Consider the following 20,985-nt stretch of genomic DNA (forward strand, 5'->3'; position numbering starts at 1 on the left):
AAATTAAGAGTTTATTTCCAAAATGCTATATATATATATATATATATATATATATATATATTCATAACAGAAATGCTGGTAAATTAGCTTTTATTGTTTGAAGAACTTATGAATGAGATTAGTGGAAAAACACACCATCTAATCATGGCATGGGTTTGTTCAATGACAGACATGTCTTTTTTTTTTAAATAATCTGTCACTTGATGGTTTCATTTCAGAGACAAATAATCATGTTTTTTGCTAAACGCTATATATCCGCCTCACTCTCAGAGAAATCAGTAGTACTGCTAGGTTTTACACAGTAATAATATATATCCGCCTCACTCTCAGAGAAATCAGTAGTACTGCTAGGTTTTACACAGTAATAATATATATCCGCCTCACTCTCAGAGAAATCAGTAGTACTGCTAGGTTTTACACAGTAATAATATATATCCGCCTCACTCTCAGAGAAATCAGTAGTACTGCTAGGTTTTACACAGTTTTACAATAATATATATATCCGCCTCACTCTCAGAGAAATCAGTAGTACTGCTAGGTTTTACACAGTAATAATATATATCCGCCTCACTCTCAGAGAAATCAGTAGTACTGCTAGGTTTTACACAGTAATAATATATATCTGCTTCACTCTCAGAAAAATCAGTAGTTCTGCTAGGTTTTACACAGTAATAATATATATCCGCCTCACTCTCAGAGAAATCAGTAGTACTGCTAGGTTTTACACAGTAATAATATATATCTGCTTCACTCTCAGAGAAATCAGTAGTACTGCTAGGTTTTACACAGTAATAATATATATCTGCTTCACTCTCAGAAAAATCAGTAGTACTGCTAGGTTTTACACAGTAATAATATATATCCGCTTCACTCTCAGAGAAATCAGTAGTACTGCTAGGTTTTACACAGTAATAATATATATTCGCCTCACTCTCAGAGAAATCAGTAGTACTGCTAGGTTTTACACAGTAATAATATATATCCGCCTCACTCTCAGAGAAATCAGTAGTACTGCTAGGTTTTACACAGTAATAATATATATCCGCCTCACTCTCAGAGAAATCAGTAGTACTGCTAGGTTTTACACAGTAATAATATATATCCGCCTCACTCTCAGAGAAATCAGTAGTACTGCTAGGTTTTACACAGTAATAATATATATTTGCCTCACTCTCAGAGAAATCAGTAGTACTGCTAGGTTTTACACAGTCAAATGAAGAAAAAAAAAGAATTCAATGTAGTAATATGAGATCTATATGTAAAACATTTGACATTTTAGTTATTTAGCAGATGCTCTTATTCAGAGCGATTGACAGTTAGTCAATTTATCTTAAGATATCTAGGTGAGACAACCACCTATCACAGTCAAATACAGAATACGAACATTTCATTCTAGCTGAATAATGGATTTATGCCGTATGGCAAAACTTCTTTAAAAAAAAAAATCTATTAATTAAACAACTTAGAACAGTAATATTGTACACACAGGAGGGCTCCCATAGGCAACCATTTCTGATTAAACAAAAACGCAAATTGTGAAGAATTGGTGGGTATAGCATTTTGGAAATAAGCCCTTCAATTGTAAATGAAATGAATCACATTAAATAAGATCTTTCTCTAAGCAACAAAAGAACTAGGACTGATGGTGAAAACTTTGGGAAAATCTTCCTAGAAGTTGGACAAACATGATTTGCGACATGCCAAAATGGGAATTTTCAGTTAAAACACAATTTATTTGAATGAGAAAACACTGCTATTGGCATTGTTTACCGGGGTTTATGTACACACAATGCCTGAGGGACATAAAAGGCACTCTATTGGTGGAACAACGCAGAAATGTCCCTATAGGGGGAACATGAAGCTGAATGACATTGAAAGAGAGGTGAGAGACGCAGGTACCGGTGAGACGCAGGTGAACATACCATCAAGACTAAAACACTATCACCTGTGACATTTACTATGATTTTCTACAATAATGTGAACAGAAAACACTTAATAACTTTACATGTAACGGTCTGTGGACAGTCAGACTACGGTTCTTCTAGTATACAGTTCATAGAAATTCAAAATTGCACATTTTAATTTCAAATCTTCACAAATCGTCAGCGCTGCTGTCCTCCAAACTATTTTTAAAGATAGCAACAGCATTGATTAATTTTCATTGGGTGTGTAGCCTATGTGTGTGTAGTTGTGCTTCTAGAAGTGTGTGTATTTATGTCAGTGCATGTGAGTATGTCTGTGGTCTATTTTTTGGGTGGGGGCACCTCCTTGCCCTTGTTGCTGAGTTTACTCATGACCTGTGTGATGTCCACAGGGCCACTGGTGGCCATCCTGGCTCTCTCCTCCTTCTCCTGCTGGCGGACGATGATGGGACTGATGCTGGGACGACGCTTCCTGGCATTGGCCTCCAACTGGGACACACTGGAGAAGGGAGGTGGCGGAGAAAGAGTTATTACTGTCCTTACAATTACAAAGTCTTTCCATCTCTGCATTGAGGGAGATGGGCACGACAGTCCAGACAATATGTCAACTGTACTGACACACAGCACTGACCTGAACCTGTGTTGATCAGGACCGATAGCCCTCTTCTGAGTGTCCTTAAACACTGGAGACTTCAGGTACCGCCCATAAGAGTCCTACAAAAACACACTTAGATACCTCCTGTATGTGTATTGACAGTTTTACTCCAAAATAAGTTAGTCAGGAATGTTACATCATGGCGGCCATTTTGTGTTTGATTTCTCCAGTTACAGCAGGCAGAGGGCCAGTAGTATTAATGTGGTGAAACTGACCTTCTTCATCAGCATGAAGATGTGTGTCTGAGCTGCATCCAGTACGTATCTGTGAGGGTGTTTCAACCCTTTAACTGTCACCTCCATGGTCTTCCCGTCAATGTTGATCCACCGGGGGGCGCCACGCGCCAAGAAAGTCCTGACCAGAGACATGGTGAGTGAGAGTGTGTGAGTGAATGTGAGTGAGTGAGACTGTGTATGTATGTCTTACTTGTAGACCTGCTGGGCCTTCTCGTTCATGGTAGCAGCCGTTCCCCACTTCAGATCCTCACATGCCTCCCAGAATGCCAGGTTCTCACCTGTCAATCAATCAGTCAACCAATCAAACTTGACTTTTATAATATCAACCCCTAATAGAACAAGTAGATGCACCTTCAGAAGACCCAGATGGTTGGGTGTCAAAGGGACTGGTACGTGACTGCCTAGAATTCACTATTAGGTGTTTATATAATATTTATTTAAATCGGGTTAGTCTCGTTGAGTTGAAAATCTATTTTTTAAAAGAGAGACCTGGACCAACATATAATACCATTGTTGTAATGTTTTCCCAATGTGGTCATAACGTTGTATCGACATACCGCTGAACTCCTTCTTGAGGAAGAGTCTGAAGTCATCTCTGCCTCGAGGGTCAGAGAGCAGCTCCCCGAAACTGAACGTCCACCTCTCCACACGCATCTTAGTAGGAATATCCACACTGACAGACACACACACACACGTATTGATACTGTATAAGTTAAAATGATACATTCTATAACAACAGGTAGGACAGAAATAGTAAGTTGAACAGTTGGGGGAATCAGACTCACTTGGCCATGTTGAGCAACCAGTAGGTGACATCATCGGTGACCCAGGGGTTGCTAGGGAGACAGGGGGCTAGGAAAGGGTCATGCTTATTACAGGTGACGGAGTATTTCACCAGACTGGAGAAGAGAGAGAACACACACACACAAACAACTACAACCATGTTGGAGGGAATGGAGAATGATGCTTTTTAGCACCTTGTCATACAAATGTTTTCACCATTTGAGTTCAGCTTTTAACCATGGGTGTGTCAAATGTGATGAAATGTAAACTAGACGTACGCTCCGATAGAGACAGACGACTTGACCCTCGGCCTCATGATGGACTGCTGGGTAAAAATCATCTACAGGAAACAGGAAAAAGGAATTGGTCATCAACACAGACAAAAAGAAGGAGGAACTGGTCATATGTAAATGGGCTAATTATGTTAGGATATAAAATGTGGTTACTAACAATTCTTCTGAAGAAGTCTGAAGTTTCTTTCTGGAAAATAAAACAATGATTTGGTTATATCAAAGCAGAATGGCCAGCTACGGTCAACTTTGTTCCGTTAGACATAAAGTAATAATGTGGTATTTATCACTACACTTAATGGTTTGTGTGTGTGTGTGAGTATGTGTGTGCAGACGGAAGTCCTCTTCAAAGTTGAAACCATAAAAGAGAAGAGAACCTGCAGAGAGAAAAAAGAAGGGGGATATCCTGTCAATGCAATCAAATAGAAATCCAATGAAGGGTGCAATATGCAATAACTTCAGTTGAAGTATGAGATTGGATTTGGCTAACAGAGTCTACAGGTGTGGTGTGATTGCTTGACAGAGAGTCTAGATGTAATGTGGGGGCAAGTAGAAGGGTGTGTACCTGTATCTAATGTCAGATTACCACAGTTGAAATCCTCTTATCAAATATAAGCAGCTTGAATAGAGCCGTGCTAGGTCACAATGACAAACCTGTAGTTACAATACACCCTCAGCATAAGCAGGCTAATCTACACACACACACACACACGACTGACCTGTTACCTCCTCTGCGTTGGGGTCTACCATGCGTTCTAGTCCGTAGTCCATTGCACTGACGGTCCCTGGCTACAGACAGACAGACAGACAAAAAAAGTGTCATGTGCACGGTATGATAATATGATTTGAGAGCATGGTGTGTTGTTCTGATGATTGGTATAAGACTGAGAAATTAGCTAGGCCCCCTACCCCTCTGCCCCTAATGAGAATATCCAGCATGCATCATTCTCTACCCATGATTCCTCATTAGCAGTCTGTCTGTCTAGACAGAGGTAAAGGCCAAAACTCCTACCTGCAGAGACACACATCATCTCACCCAAAGATATATTCACCTGTCAGCAGAATAGTGTCTGATAATAGATCTGATCATATTTACGGTCTGATAAATTCAGTTTGAAGACAGGATTAACCATTTACTGCCGTGGGCTTAATCAGGGTCACACAATGTTTCTTGGTAGTCTTAAACAAATCTACTTTGAAACAAAAGTATACATCTCACACACATAGTTATGGGTTTAAAGAAAGAAGACACCTGTACCATGCCAGATAGAGTTGAAATGTATTACATTTTGAGTTTGCATCCCAATACTACACTATATACACACATCACAGAAGACTGAAACATAACAAAACCGTTAGAAACATAGAAACACTGGATTTTTTATTTTTAAATAATGTTAATGAATTATGAAATTATGAAAACTATTAACATTCCACCCATGAAGACACTAGGTCATTTGACTGCAGAAAAAGGCTCCCATACAACAGTTTACTGGGTCTCTCATTGGCATCAGAGCATGATATAGGTACAGTGACAATTTTTTTTTAACATGACTTAAAAAACATAAGCCTGTGCAACATTAACCAATTAAAAACAGTTCTGTAGCGATGAGGTTTGTACAGTAAGCTATAGGACCAATACATTAATACTGCATATTGGCTACGCTTGAATTGCCCTTCCATTGTTCTTCTCAGACCATTTTGAAATTATATTTCAAACTTTTAGGTATATGAAAGGAGAAAGGGGATACCTAGTAATTTGCACAACTGAATGCATTCAACCAATAGATCATTTGTTGCATTACTTGTGAGGCAAAGCTGACTGAGCATAATAATTAGCTGCATCTGATGGTCAGTCTGAGGGGAGGGAGCAGTGGTGAGGCGACCTCTCACCCGACTCCCCGTCCCACCTCTCTCCCTCCCTCCGCTGAGAACGGGGGACACAGTCTTCCAGCTGATAGTGAAACTTAAGTCGCACTGCATTATTTCTGCACCAATTCATGTTGTTACTCCTATGACCAGAGAAAGGTCAATCTTCCCACGATATAAAAAGAAAAGACACAAGCCGCTAATAATGACAATGCAAGCTTATCGGAACACTTTGCTACACTTTTCATCACAGTGCTGGTTGTAGCGTGAGTGGAAGTAGGGAGAACGCACATTTTATGGCTTAAAAGTGTTTAACAAAGTGTTGACAGTGCTCAATAATAACTTAATGTGAGATTTCAAAACTTTTAAAAGTATGATTAGAGAGAGACTGAATGAATACGGCAAAAACCTGCTGTTTTTATGAGTAAGTTCCTGTTTAAGTTCTTATTCATTCAGTCTCACATGATCAACTTTGCTGTGCATTCAAAGTTTATTTTTTACAGTCTATGGAGCGAGGAAACTGTGCAGACACGGTGATCTGAGCTATCTCACTGGTCAGCGATAGGTCTATAAGTGCACTTGATTTATTCTCGGGGCCTGCCAGGTAGGCAGAGTTCTACCTTCAGACACATGCGTTAGGGCTGCTGAATCAAATGCACCTATTGCCAATCAAAATAAATGCAAGGCTTTATCGTTGTTTTTTTTTACAGAAATGTTTGGTGATCGACTAGGAATGCCTTGGATTGTGTGTGTCTCACCGGAGGTCTGTGTACAACCCAGTAGGCTCTCTCCTGGCAGTCAAATACCGCACGATCAGGCTTCTTCCTCTCCTTCCCAGCCCTACACACACACACACACACACACACACACACACACACACACACACACACCTGTGAGTTAGAGGCCTGATAAATAAATAATCTATGTTCCCATGTAAACAGTCTGTGGATGAATGGATGTTAGTGTAGTCTGTTTCTGCCAGACTAACCTGTACTGTTCTTTAGCCTGCATCACAATGAAGTCCCATTTATGGTTCATCCACTTGTGAAGGCCGTTATACTGCTCCTGAAGAGAAAACACAGATGTGTGTTACCACTTAGACAGATGTGTGTGCCTGTGTGGGTGTGTGTGTGTGTGTGTGTGTGTGTGTGTGTGTGTGTGTGTGTGTGTGTGTGTGTGTGTGTGTGTGTGTGTGTCTCACCTGTTCATGCATCTCTAGAACTCCTTTCTTGCGGATGTTTCTCTTGGCCAGGTAGATTGCTGAAAAATAAACATGATTTTATTAGTTGTTTTTTTTTATAACTTAAACTTATTCATGTGTGGCACGTTGCGCCACAATATTGTTTTGAACGTTCCTTTTAGGACTGAGCATTCTACTCGATGCATCGTCATTGAGCGCTGATAAAGATTTATTCCAAAGTGCAGTACTTTGGCTTGAAAACACTATGGCATTTCTAAAGAAGGCGAATAATTCGTAGGAAAACCTTTTGTCATCATTTCGATGTCGCCAGATTGACTTAAGTTGCAGTATAATGTTAGCTAGCTAGCTGAGATTGAGGGGAGACTTCCAGATTTTAGCTAGCTAACGTTAGCAATGCTAGCCATTTTTTATTAACTTTGCCAGCTAATGACAATATTGCCATCTGTCTAAAGTAAATTCGACAACATGATGATTGTTTCCTACTAAATATGTGCCTACTTTACCAACGTCATCGTATTCCCAAGCCCCTATAGTGTAATTTGGACTAAACAGTCATTAGCCCTGGTTTAGAGTCATTAGCTCCCATTCTACTTTTGAGCATCAATATGGCTGCTCCATCTGTAGAACATTGATTAAAAATAGCAATGACGTGACCGGGTGATGGAGGTGCAACACACGAATATGTCCACAATGTAGGTGACCTAACAATAAAGAAAGCTTTAAAGCTGCAATATGTCACTTTTTGGGCGATCTGACCAAATTCACATAGAAATGTTAGTTATAGATCTGTAATTCTCATTGAAAAAAAGTATAAGAAGCGGTAGATATGTTCTATGTGTGCTACTTCTATGCTTCAAATTGAGTTTTTTGTATATTTTATTTTGAGTTTTGTACACCAGCTTCAAACAGCTGAAAATACAATATTTTTTGTTATGGGAAATATATTTCACCGCGGTTTAGATGGTACAAAATGATTCTCTACACTATACTTACTGGTTTTGTCACATAAACTGAAATTAGGCAAAGTATTAGAATTTTATCAACCAGGAAATTGCGGGGAGGTTTCTGCAAATTGCACCTTTAACTATGTTTGTCTCGTTGTGTGTATCTCACCATAGTCTGTGTCCTCTACAGGCCACTGCTGGGCCGGCCAAAAGTATGGTGTCTAAGAGAAGACAAAAAGCACAGAGGTTTGGCATAGAGTTAGGCGTATGGGGTTGGTTAAGGTTTATAAGGTGTTGTCGTGGCTACCTGAAAGCGGTAGAGGGCTGTGTCTGGTTTGATGACTAGTCGTTTATGATCCTGGAGGGGATAGATGTACCCAAACGCCACCAACATGGTGCCCAGAGCCCACGCTTCTACACAGACAGAGAGAGAGGGGAGGGAAGAGGGAGAGAAGGAGTGAGACAGAGAGAGAGAGAGAGGTGAAGAGGGAGAATATGAGAGAGAAAGAGAACTGTAATTCAAGAACGTTCTGTGCATGTCTGAGAAGAAATCTCTCTTACCTTCTGCCTCTATAGTGTAACGGTTGGCTAGCCATGTCACGACATCCTCACCTGGAAAAGGTTGCAACAAACATCACAACTACTATAGAGATATGACATCACATGTATGACATCAGATGGACACTTTCATTGATGGTACTCTAATATAAAGAGGGTGTTGAAAGTAGAGGAGAGAGAGAGAGAGAGCGAGAGCGAGAGAGAAAGGGATAGGAGGATATTAGAGCGACAGAGAGATAGACACAGAAATAGAGAGAGAGCGAGAGAGAGAGAGAGAGAGAGAGAGAGAAAAAAAAAAGGGGGAGAGTAGAAAGAGAGACTCTGCCCACAGGACATTACATGTGGAGTCTGTAAATGCCAGAGGCCTCCCTCTGAGAGAAACTACTGCTGAGACAGTCAATATACTGAGAGGGGAGGATGAGACGGGAGGGGAGCTTCTATTTTGCAAACCAAATGTCCCTAAGGAATTCTGGGTGTTCTATTCTATTCCAGTCTGTTCTGTTCTATTATTTACCAATAATAGAATACCAGAAATGGACCAGGCTGAAGTGGCGTCATTAAAACTCAAGAGTATAGGTTCTTCATCAATCTCTCTCTCTCTCTCTCCTTTCTTCTCTTGCCCTCCTTCACACTATTCTCTCTCCTTCATCATCTCTCTCTCCATCTTTCACTCTCTCATTGTCTCTCCCTCCATCATCTCTCTCTCTCCATGCTTCTCTCTCTCCCTCCATCATCTCTTTTACCTTCATTCTCTCCCTCCTACACTCTCTCCCTCCCTCTGTTTCCACTCTCTCTCCCTCTCAGTAAGAGGTTGTCATGGAGATAGAATATTGAGCTCAAGACATGGAAAAAAATAGGAGTTACCTAACCTATGGCAACCACTATCAATCCACTGAGTGTGTTTTCTGTGTGCTTCTTTGTGTGTGTGTGTGTGTGTGTGTGTGTGTGTGTGTGTGTGTGTGTGTGTGTGTGTGTGTGTGTGTGTGTGTGTGTGTGTGTGTGTGTGTGTGTGTGTGTGTGTGTTTACCTGTGATAGCGTGCGGTATAGTAGTGATAACCAGTTTCTGGGGTTGTGACTTGACTCCAGTCTTTGGATCCTGCATCTCCAGCATCACAGCCTCCACCTGGAAGACAACAGGAACGCAGGTTGTAAAGACAACAGATCACTAACGGCATACACCACTACAGAGACAACGGGTTGTCAAAATAATAGGTTAGCATGACAGTAAGACAGACAGTCAACAGGTTACTATGACGAGACAGGTCAGAGCCATATAATTGCATAATTCTATTACTTTTAAGTAGTACTATTACTATTAAATAATAGGACGTCTGTGCTTTGTAGTTATGAGACAGGTTATTGGGAGACTGTGAGGAAGGAGACAGGGAACACAAACAAGCATATACACGCTATGTGGAGGAAGGACTCTGTTCCTCTTAATGTTTGGAAAACCAGTGTGTTTCAGCAAGTAGGGTTCTGTCTGTCTGCCTGCTTGCCTGCCTGTTTTGAACCCGGCTACCAGTGTGTCTCAGTCTGTCTTGCAGTGTAGAGCTATATCCCAGTCTGTTCTAAACCAGCCTGCTCTGGCCTGTCTCTGACTGATATGAAGGGGCTCTCTGACAGACCAGTGTCTGTCTGAGGCTTTGATGTCATGTGACAGTAACACCATCCAGTTAGGTTCAGCCAAACACAGCGGACTCTCAGCACCCTCTGGACACCAACTGTCACTGGGCCAAACAGAGCTTGTAAATAGGCTAAACATCATAGTCTTGAGTTACACAGAGAACCCCGTTTTAGTACCCTGTTGGTAACAAAAGCAGGTACAACAAGCACAGTCCCAGCTAGAAAAGCACTAGGATCTGTCCTCTCCATACTGCTACTGTCTGGATTAACTGGTTGATGGTGGTGCTGTTAATACTAATCAGACTAATGCTGACCACGCTCACTGACCGCATCAAGCAATGCAATGCTAAAGAGAACAACGTGTCAATCAAAGTCAAAATAAAGATGCCAGTAAGTGAAAGGCTGTTCACCAAAGTAATTTGTTTTAACACATTGAGAATAGGTAGTCTCGCTCTCGTTTGACTACGTAGCTTTCGAGATCTTGCAGTCTTCTTAGCACCTGCGAAACAACTAAACATGACCGTCATAATTCCCAGGCTTTCCTGTGAATTATGTTTTCTGATAACTGAGTTTTCAAATTGGCCATTGTAAGAGAAAATGGCATGTTAGGAAAACACATGTAGATGTATTATTATCATATAGGTGCATTGGGTTGACAGACATTGATCGAATAATCCCAGAAAAACAGAACTGCCCACCAACGTCTATTTTTTTTTAAATGACATTTAGTGAAATTGTCGACTAACGTGAATTGAACGTGAAATAAACAAAAAACGTCCCCATGCCATTGGATTTAGGTTCAAAGTTGGATGAAAAATAATGCGCAATTCCACTACGTTTAAGACTTTTTTGCGAATCCAATTAGTTTTCAACGTTGATGAACGTTATGACATGTTGGGGGTTGAAATTAAGTGGAAACAACGTTGATTCAACCAGTCTTTGCCCAGTGTATGAAGTACGAACAGACGATTTTATTTTAAGAACTAAATATAGCAAGACAGCCTAGATGTCTGCGGTGTGTAGCATAACCGTATCATAATTTCTGATCAAGCTAACCTACCTTTTTGAGACATGCCATCCTCGGTCGGAACCTCTGTCCATGATCCCGTACATTTCTGATGGTCATGTTGTTTGCTTTCCTCCTCTCTTATTCGCTATGATAACGCCAATACTGAATTAATTTAGCCTAATATTTCTCCAGCCAAAGCGAAGATGCTGGATGCGAGTGAATAAGCACGCAGTTTATCAATACAATGACCAGCAGCAAGCATCCATAGGGATGGAGAGGGATTGCGTATCAGCCAATCAGGGCACTGTTCTATATTACCGCCAGTGATTTTACCTGCCTGTCACTGCCTGGGTTTCCACTAGCTTCTATAGCTACAAAGTCAGATTCCACAGCCACGAAGTCAGATTCCACAGCCACAAAGTCAAAATTGGCCACATTGGGGGAATTTGTTGTAATTTGTTAACAGTGTGGTCAAGGTTATGTTTAAAATGCAATTTTAAGAAGATAAATTGTAGAAATGTGCGAGGTTTATGACTTTGTGGCTATAAAAGCTAGTGATGACCCACAGACTGCGTTATAACAGTTACCGGTCACGCTCTGCGTTTACGCAACAGTGACCGCCAGGTGATGACATTGGGTTATAAATCTCAGTCTACATGCTTCATGATTAAAATATGATTGTAATTTGGCAGTGTTGAATTGTTCTGTTAAATGTTAAATGAAGCATTTAATGTGATGTGAATAATAAGGTATTTCAATGCTATAATTTTAGGCACAGCTATGTTCTTTCATTTGGTCAACTTTGGTAAAACATTTGGTTTAATTGGGGATTTAAAAACGTTTTATCAGGGCAAAACTGCATGTTTTATTGAAAATACAAAATCACATGGTTAAGTGATGATATAAGGTATTCATTTAGCATAGCAAGAAAGGCATTATATACAATATTTGTTTACTGTATACTACAGTGGAGGCTGCTGAGGGCTGGACGGCTCACAATAATGGCTGGAATGGAGTGAATGGAATGGCATCAAACTATGTGTTTGATGTATTGGATACTATTCTAATTATTCCGCTCCAGCCATTACCACGAGCCCATCCTCCCAATTAAGGTGCCACCAACCTCCTGTGGTATATTTAAGCAATAAGGCACCTCAGGGGTTTGTGGTATATGGCTAATATACCACAGCTAAGGGCTGTATCCCCCCCCATGCAAGACACAACGCGGAGTGCCTGGATACAGCCCTTAGCCGTGGTATATTGGCCATATACCACAAACCCCCGAGGTGCCTTATTGTGAATATAAACTGGTTACCAACATAATTAGAGCAGTAAAAATACATGTTGTCATACCCGTGGTATATGGTCTGATATACCACACCTGTCAACCAATCAGCATTTAGGGCTCGAACCACCCAGTTTATAATATATTGTCAAAGCACACTTCCTGGTTGTAGAAGAGAGATGGGCTTGGCCCTCTATGTGTGTTTATTTGTATCTCCATTAGCTTTTTCAGAAGCAGCAGCTACTCTTCCTGGGGTCCACAAAAAAACATGACAAGATAAAAACACTCATACACTGATAGTCACACAAATAATGTGCGTTTGTGTGTGAACGAGCTGCCTAGCGAAAGAGGTGTGTCACATGTAGTACACAGAACTGGAATAATTATATTTCTACAGTGTAGTCGCGTTTCCGCGCGCCTCACATGAACGAGCAAACTCTCTACCGTGTATCGATGAAGCTGGTTGAAACATGGCGGACTTCCTGCCGACCCGATCCGTGCTAAACCAGTGCTTCCCAGTTTGCCTGCTTTCCAGCACCGAGGTTGAACAGCTGAGGAAATCTAAGGAGATTGACAAAAGTCTTTCCCGAGACAAAACGTACGCGGAACGACTAGTAAAGATACTTTTACTGGGCGCGGGCGAGAGCGGCAAATCCACTTTCCTCAAACAGATGAGGATCATCCACGGGCAGGACTTCGACCAGCAAGATCGTGAAGAGTTCCGGGCAACAATTTACAGCAATGTTATCAAAGGTAATTAGGGAGAACGTCTACGGGACTAAAAAGCTACGAGTTAACATTCTGGACTCTTCTTTCGAGCCCTAGTGAAAGTTGAGTGTTCAAAAAAACCTTTTGGGCGAAGTTTACATTCTGTGGATGCGTGGAGCTGCTCGATGAAATTAGCAGCTAAATTAGTTAGCTAGGGATTTAACGTTAGCTTCAGAACTACAATTAAACATTCAGTTTAGTGGATGAACGCCAGTGTTGTTTATGACTAACGTTGTCGGCTAGTATGAGAGTGTCTCAGCTTTTAATGTAAAAGGGCCATTTTATGTTATAACTAGTTAAATCCGATGCACACAGTGATGCAAAAAGGTCATTAGGGTGCCTCTTTTAAAAAGTGTTAAGCTACTTCCTGCTGTCAACTCTTCAGTGGCGAAGCTGCATAAAGATGTCTGAATTCGGATGACATCATTGTTTTACCACTGTACTCCACTATGTGTCGGTATTCACGTCATAAGAAGAACTTCCCCTCGACCACGCCCACAAATTGGGGAAAACAGAAGGTATTCCACATTGACACCCCATTGTAAAACATAAATAAAAAGCCTACTTAGTCATCCATATTTAATTCTACAGAAATAACAAAATATGCCGAAAAGCTGTCAAATTCCCAATGTCAAATTCCCAACCTATGGTTCGGGAATGCTCCCACATAGGGAAATACAGCCTGCGAGAAGAGCCATGTGGCTTTAAGCGTCAACAGACGCTGACTGAGACACAATATTTTGCAGTCCCTCTAGGATTTCGTGATTTAAAAAAACATGTATTTATGTGGCCAAAAATGGTTGATTTTTGCAGCAGCATTTCTGAAATTCTGCCATACATTTTGCGATGTTTTTTTTTCACGTTAATTTCATATAAAGTCCTTTGTGCTCAGTTTTAGGAGGATTTTAAGCAGAATACATAACACAAAAACAATTAGAAACTTTTGAAGTGCTCAATTTTGTTTATTTTCCTGAACAGCAATTTTTCTAAACAAAAAATGTGTGGAAACTAGCTCATTTCCAACATATATATATATTTTTAATGCATGCCTCCTTAATCTGTAAATAGTATACAATATTAAACTAGGACAAAATAAACACCTGGGGTCCAATCTGCATTTAAGACATTATCTCAAGTTCATCTTCCATGAAAACAATTGGAGACAAATTTCTCTTTTCGGTTGTTTCTTTTTTTGAACAAACGCAGCTCTTTTTCTGAACATAAGAGGTGGGGGGTGACCGAGGGCCTAGCTCATCTAGGCCTATATCTCAATGTAATCCTCCATTTCATCCTCTCTATCCTCCTCCATATCAATTGCTCCACTGCGGAGTCGTTGGTTGTGGTACAGTACGTTTTTACAGAGATTTTAAAACGGAAAAGCTGACCAATTTCTCTGTGCTTTGAGCAGCGCTCTCCATGGACAGACTGGGGAAAGCAGAGTGCCGACCACCCTACTAAAGCCAAGGTCAGCGGAGTAAAAGTTTGAGTAATACGCCACTCACCTTGATTCTTTCAGCGCTTGTCACAGTTTTCCCTGCTACCACTTCAGGCATGGTGATCTGCCGCTGCTGTGCAAACTGTTCTGACATTCTCATGTGCTTTGCTGATTCCAAGTGACTGTTGATTGTCGACTTTCTCTTGTGTTCCAGCATAATGTTGCACGGAGTGCAAAACTATTTCTCCCCACTTTCATGTAAAACATTTGGAAATTGTTTTGCACGGTCTTTAGCTGTTATTTTTGTTGGCAAATGAGATTGACTTCTGTTCATTTGTGCTGCCTGTCAGCCATCTTTGCAAGTGAGTACGTTGACAGGCCAGGGGGAAAAACTTTGTTGACGTGTTTGGATTGGGCCATTTTCCACGGTAACAGTGCAGTAGTTGGTCAAAATTACTAACCCGCTTTTGATTAATGCGCTGAAAGTACGGGGATTCGTCAAAATTGCGAGGTCTCACATAATATGCACTGATTTGTTGATTTTTGCATTGAATTATGCGATCGCAGAATCCTGGAGAGACTGATTTTTGACTTCCCATTGTGACCTAGCTAAGCGGCTCTGATACTACCATCTGTGAGGGACTCACAGCCCGAAAGTGCACCTCCCCTCAATTCCCAAACAGCGTGTCCTCTATTCATTTAAATGTGTTGACAGTTGGAGAAATTGCTTGAGCTGCGCTCAGAATTAGTAAAGTATGAAAGCCAATGGTCCAATATTTTAGAACACTGCTGTACGTATGTGTACTTGTTTGATACTCTGATGGACCCTTAAGGCTATTCTGAGTGGGAAATTGTGGGGACCCTGGTGTACAAGTAGCTGTGTGTGTGGAAAACATTTATTCACAGGTAAGACATTTAACTCGCTTAGTATTATCCGTTTGTACAGTGCATTCAGAAAGTATTTAGACCCCTTCACTTTTTCCACATTTTGTTACATTACAGCCTTATTCTAAACTTGATTTTTTTTTTAACATTCAAACTACTCCCAATACCCCATAATGACAAAGCAAAAACATATTTTTAGGAGAGAGAACTAATTTATAATAAAATTTAAAAAATCGGAAATATCACATTTACATAAGTATTCAGACCCTTTCCTCAAAACTTTGAAGCACCTTTGGCACCGATTACAGCCTTGAGTTTTACTTGGTATGATGTTACAACCTTGGCACACCTGTATTTGGGGAGTATTCTTCTCTGCAGTTCGATCGGGTTCAAGTCCAGACTCAGGCTGGGCCACTCAGTAACATTGAGACTTGTCCCAAGCCACTCCTGCGTTGTCTTGGTTGTGTGCTTAGGGTCGTTGTCCTGTTGGAAGGTCAACCTTCGCCCCAGTCTGAGGTTCTGAGTGCTCCGGAGCAGGTTTTCGTCAAGGATCTCTCTGTACTTTGCTCAGTTCATCTTTCCCTCGATCCTGAGTAGTCTCCCAGTCCCTGCCACTGAAAAACATCCCCTCAGCATGATGCTTCCTCCACCAATCTTCACCGTAGGGATGGTATTGGCAGTGGTGGAAAAACTACTAAATTCTCATACTTGAATAAAACTAAAGATACCTTTTAATAGAAAATGACTGAAGTAAAAGTGAGTCACCCAGTAAAATACTACTTGAGTAAAAGTCTAAAAGTAGTTTGTTTTGAATGTACTTAAGTATCGAAAGTAAAAGATTAATAAAAATAAACTAATAATAAAAAAAATCCTTATTAAATAAACCAGACAGCACAATTTTCTTGTTTTTCTTATTTACGGATAGCCAGGGTCACACTCCTACACTCGGACATAATTTAAAAACATTTGTGTTTAGGGAATCCGTCAGATCAGACTCAGTAGGGATGACCAGGGACGTTCTCTTGATACATGTGCGAATTGGACCATTTTCTTGTCCTGCTAACCATTCAAAATATAACAAGTACTTTTGGATGTCAGGAAAATGTATGGAGTAAAAAGTACATCATTTGTTTTAGGAATGTAGTAAAGTGAAAGGTATCAAACATATAAATAGTAAAGTACAGAGAGACACCAAAAAACTACCTAAGTAGTACTTTAAAGTATTTTTTTTAAGTACTTTACACCACTGGGTATTGGCTAAGTTATGAGCGGTGCCTGGTTTCTTCTAGACGTGAAGCTTTGTATTCAGGCAAAATAGTTCCATCTTGGTATCATCAGACCATAGAATCTTGTTTCTCATGGTCAGAGTCTGTTGGGTGCCCTTTGGCGAACTCCAAGTGGGCAGACATGTTCCTTTTTTACTGAGGAGTGGCTTTCATCTGGCCACTACCATAAAGGCCTGATTGGTGGAGTGCTGCAGAGATGGGAGAACCTTTCAGAAGGAAAACCATCTCCACAGAGGAGCTCGAGAGCTCTTTCACAGTGACCATCGGGTTCTTGAGCAACTCCCTGACCAAGACCCTTCCCCATTGCTCAGTTTGGCCAGACAGCCAGCTCTAGGAAGTATCTTGGTGGTTACGAACTTCTTCCATTTAAGTATGATGGAGGCCTTTTTTAGGTGTGATCGAGGCATTGGAATGCTACATTTGCCTTGCAGTATTGCATTGCAGAGGCAGTTTCAGTGTGTTCTGTGTGGTGTGTCGTATCTTTGGCTATGCCTGATTAAGTGAAATGACATGCTATTCTATAAAATCCTTTCTCCGTAATTAATATTACCAGATTGAGCTAATCATGTAAATGTAATTAACTAGAGAGTCAGGGCACCACAAAATAATATTTATAGAGCTGTTATCTTCCGAATAAACTCTTAAAGACCTAGTAATATTTTACATCAATAGCAGTCAATATTAATCGTCACCTTAATTCAGTCTCATCTGAAAGTTGTAAATTCTTGGTTATCTGCACGAACCCTGGCTAACAAGTTGAATCAGCAATACAAAATTGGGTTTAATTATTTATTTACTAAATACCTAACTAATCACACAGAATTACATATACACAGAATGAATTATACCTTGATTACAAATTACATCATAAAGGAAAAGAAGCTGTGCTATCGTAAATACAGTATCTTATGCATTCTAAATAACCGTCCATTTGGAAAAGGAAAATGCAATAAATATTTACTCTGAGCTGCGCTTCGGTAGGTTGGTGGTAGATGGAAGGCCGTGTTGCCAAACCGAGGCCTTTGTCCTTTGAAGAATGTCTCTGGTGGTCAATTGGATTTGTTGTAGTAACGTTGTTGTGTGGTAGACGGGATACTCTGTCTGTTCTTTCCTAGCCCGCGTTTGCAGCTGCTGTTGCTAACTCAACGACTATCACTTCTGTAGTGAATGAGAGTTCAAAGTTCATACCAAATCTTCAACCAAAGCTCACGCTGAGGTTGGCTTAGTTCTGTAGTTGACATGTTAGTCCTTTTAACACAGAGGCTGCAGACCTCACGTACTTGGAACAGGAGGTTACATTTTCGTCAAGGATTTATATAGGGGAGCGAGAAGGGTGTGTCTGAAAAGTTTTATAACCCATGTCTCTTCACAGGGGCAGCCACTGATTGAGCAGAGCCCTAACCCTATGAAAATCCAAATCTCTCATTCGGAAGCTAAAATTACATTTCATCTCTTCACCAATAATTTTATATTCAAACATTTAAATTGAACAACAATTCCATGTGACTCCGATAACTACAATGTGCAGACTTTCCACTGTAGAGTTTGTCATCCTGTCATTGATGAGAATGTCCCAGATGACAACCAAACTGACATCATATTCATTAAGTACCACCGCATATGTTAAATTGGTCGGATTACCAGAATATAGTTAATTCCCCCCCACCTTCTGATGTTCCCAGAATCTCTATGTTAACCAAGGGGTTTTCAAATGTCACATCAGTAGGGTAGAGAGAGGAAAAAGTGGGGAAGAGGTATTTATGACTGTCATAAACCTACCCCCCCCCCCCCCCAGGCCAACATCATGACAGAGGCATACTTTGGATTTATGGAACGTATGCATCAAACTGTATGTGTAGATGGCTTGACAGAAATGGTAGCAGAGAGTAAATGTAGGCAGACAGCAAACAAACCGCCGCTGTACCAAACCAAATGCTGGAGAAGAGGTGAAATAATAATGGGCGAGTTAAGATCAATGCAACAGATGATTGGGTCAGCAACATGAACATCATATTCTGATAGAATTGTTAGCGGGCATAAGTGTGTTTCTGACGTCCAATACAGAGCGGCTTGGAATGCTGCTCGTCCAATGAGGATCCAAACAATCCGTTTTTTTTTAAACAAAATTAATCTTGTAACCAAATATTTAGGAAGAGGTCATTTCGAGGAGTCTGTGAAGGAAGAAACCACATGGGAAAGTTGGTACGCAAGTTACGTCCAAATAACTATTTTTCACAAAGTCAAAAGCATAATGATTTCTATAAACACAATAAATGAATTTATCTAAACCAAAGTAGATTGTTTTTAAAAGATGTGTTTTATACATCAGTTGGGGTCTCTATAAGCTACAATACGACAAACCCAAACCTAGCATGAAAGTCTCTTTGTAGCTGTGTGGGTTAATATAGTCAAAATGTTTGCCTTGGGGTAAGTTGTGCCACTGGCATTTCAACAGGTGTAGACTAGCAGTGAAATGCTTACTTACAGGTCCTTTTACAACAATGTAGAGAGAAAATAAATAGAAATAGTGACACAAGGAATAAATACAGTGAATAACTAATAAAAAATTGACATGTTTATATACAGGGATTAACAGTACCAAGTCGATGGGCAGCGTTACGAGGTAATTGAGGTAGCTATGTATATATAGGTAGGGTTAAAGTGACTCGGCAACAGGATAGATAATAGACCGTAGCAGAAGCGTGTGTGTGTGTGTGTGTGTGTGTGTGTGTGTGTGTGTGTGGATAGTCAATGCAGGAGGGTTGGTGCAAAAAAAGTGTGTGTTGTGGTGGCAAGGTATGTACTGTGTGTGTGGGTAGAGGCCAGTGTGTGCATAGTCAGTGCAATAGTTTTTTTTATTTTTATGTATACATAGTATGTTTGCACTTTAATGCATATGTACATTTTTATTGTTACAGAGCAGGCATCATTATGCCCTGTGTATACAAACGTAAAATAAACAGGGGTTTATCCCCCTTGAGGTTCTTGAAAGAGCAGCCAAGGAAGTGAGAGAAGGGAAGAAGTCCCTTGGAGCAGCAGCAAGGGATGAACAAATAGACTGAATGACACTGAAGAGGTACAGAAAACAAACATGTACCTGTTTGAAAGAGAGGCTGTGATGAGTAGCAGAGGAACACAAGATGAGTAGCAGAGGAACACCAGGTCTTATCTGATGTATTTTATAGCAGAGGAACACCAGGTCTTATCTGATGACATGGAGTCTGAGCTGATGACATGGAGTCTGAGCTGTATAAAGAGAGGCTGTGATGAGTAGCAGAGGAACACCAGGTCTTATCTGATGACATGGAGTCTGAGCTGTATAAAGAGAGGCTGTGATGAGTAGCAGAGGAACACCAGGTCTTATCTGATGACATGGAGTCTGAGCTGTATAAAGAGAGGCTGTGATGAGTAGCAGAGGAACATCAGGTCTTATCTGATGACATGGAGTCTGAGCTGTATAAAGAGAGGCTGTGATGAGTAGCAGAGGAACACCAGGTCTTATCTGATGACATGGAGTCTGAGCTGTATAAAGAGAGGCTGTGATGAGTAGCAGAGGAACACCAGGTCTTATCTGATGACATGGAGTCTGAGCTGTATAAAGAGAGGCTGTGATGAGTAGCAGAGGAACACAAGGTCTTATCTGATGACATGGAGTCTGAGCTGTATAAAGAGAGGCTGTGATGAGTAGCAGAGGAACACCAGGTCTTATCTGATGACATGGAGTCTGAGCTGTATAAAGAGAGGCTGTGATGAGTAGCAGAGGAACACCAGGTCTTATCTGATGACATGGAGTCTGAGCTGTATAAAGAGAGGCTGTGATGAGTAGCAGAGGAACACCAGGTCTTATCTGATGACATGGAGTCTGAGCTGTATAAAGAGAGGCTGTGATAAGTAGCAGAGGAACACAAGGTATTTTATCTGATGACATGGAGTCTGAGCTTGATAGAGGCGATGACAGAGTAGCAGAGGAAAACCAGGTTTTCAATCAAATTTTATTTGTCACGTGCCGAAAACAACAGGTGTAGTAGACCTTACAGTGAAATGCTTATACAAGCCCTTAACCAACAATGCTTTAAGAAGTTTTAAGAAAAAAAGAAAAAAAAGTGTTAAGTAAAAAAATAAAATAAATGTAACAAATAATTAAACAGCAGTAGTGAAATAAGCAAGGCTATATACAGGGGGTACCGGTACAGAGTCAATGTGCGGGGGCACCTGTTAGTTGAGGTAACATGTAC

General features: G+C 40.6%; 2 protein-coding genes across 2 annotated transcripts in view; one reads left to right on the forward strand and one right to left on the reverse strand.

The window, feature by feature from the left end:
- Positions 1 to 672: 672 nt before the first annotated feature.
- On the reverse strand, positions 673 to 11,343 carry LOC139367935 (regulator of G-protein signaling 9-like). Its single transcript, XM_071106331.1, has 17 exons — positions 11,143 to 11,343; positions 9,486 to 9,582; positions 8,462 to 8,512; positions 8,208 to 8,314; positions 8,070 to 8,121; positions 6,957 to 7,015; positions 6,744 to 6,820; positions 6,514 to 6,595; positions 4,613 to 4,675; positions 4,047 to 4,076; positions 3,875 to 3,936; positions 3,599 to 3,712; positions 3,371 to 3,486; positions 3,004 to 3,091; positions 2,793 to 2,931; positions 2,554 to 2,636; positions 673 to 2,421 (listed from the first exon to the last, which is right to left on the reverse strand). The coding sequence occupies exons 1-17, from the start codon at positions 11,206 to 11,208 to the stop codon at positions 2,244 to 2,246; spliced, it is 1,464 nt and encodes a 487-aa protein (XP_070962432.1). The 5' UTR covers positions 11,209 to 11,343; the 3' UTR covers positions 673 to 2,243.
- Positions 11,344 to 12,797: 1,454 nt separating this feature from the next.
- The window catches only part of LOC139367936 (guanine nucleotide-binding protein subunit alpha-13-like), a 35,843-nt gene continuing 27,655 nt past the window's right edge, over positions 12,798 to 20,985 (forward strand). The window contains exon 1 of the mRNA XM_071106332.1: positions 12,798 to 13,129. Within this exon, the coding sequence (XP_070962433.1) occupies positions 12,847 to 13,129 (283 nt within the window). The 5' untranslated portion in view covers positions 12,798 to 12,846. The remainder of the gene's footprint in view (positions 13,130 to 20,985) is intronic.

Source organism: Oncorhynchus clarkii, chromosome 16 (genome assembly GCF_045791955.1).
Source record: "Oncorhynchus clarkii lewisi isolate Uvic-CL-2024 chromosome 16, UVic_Ocla_1.0, whole genome shotgun sequence".
Taxonomy (NCBI): domain Eukaryota; kingdom Metazoa; phylum Chordata; class Actinopteri; order Salmoniformes; family Salmonidae; genus Oncorhynchus; species Oncorhynchus clarkii.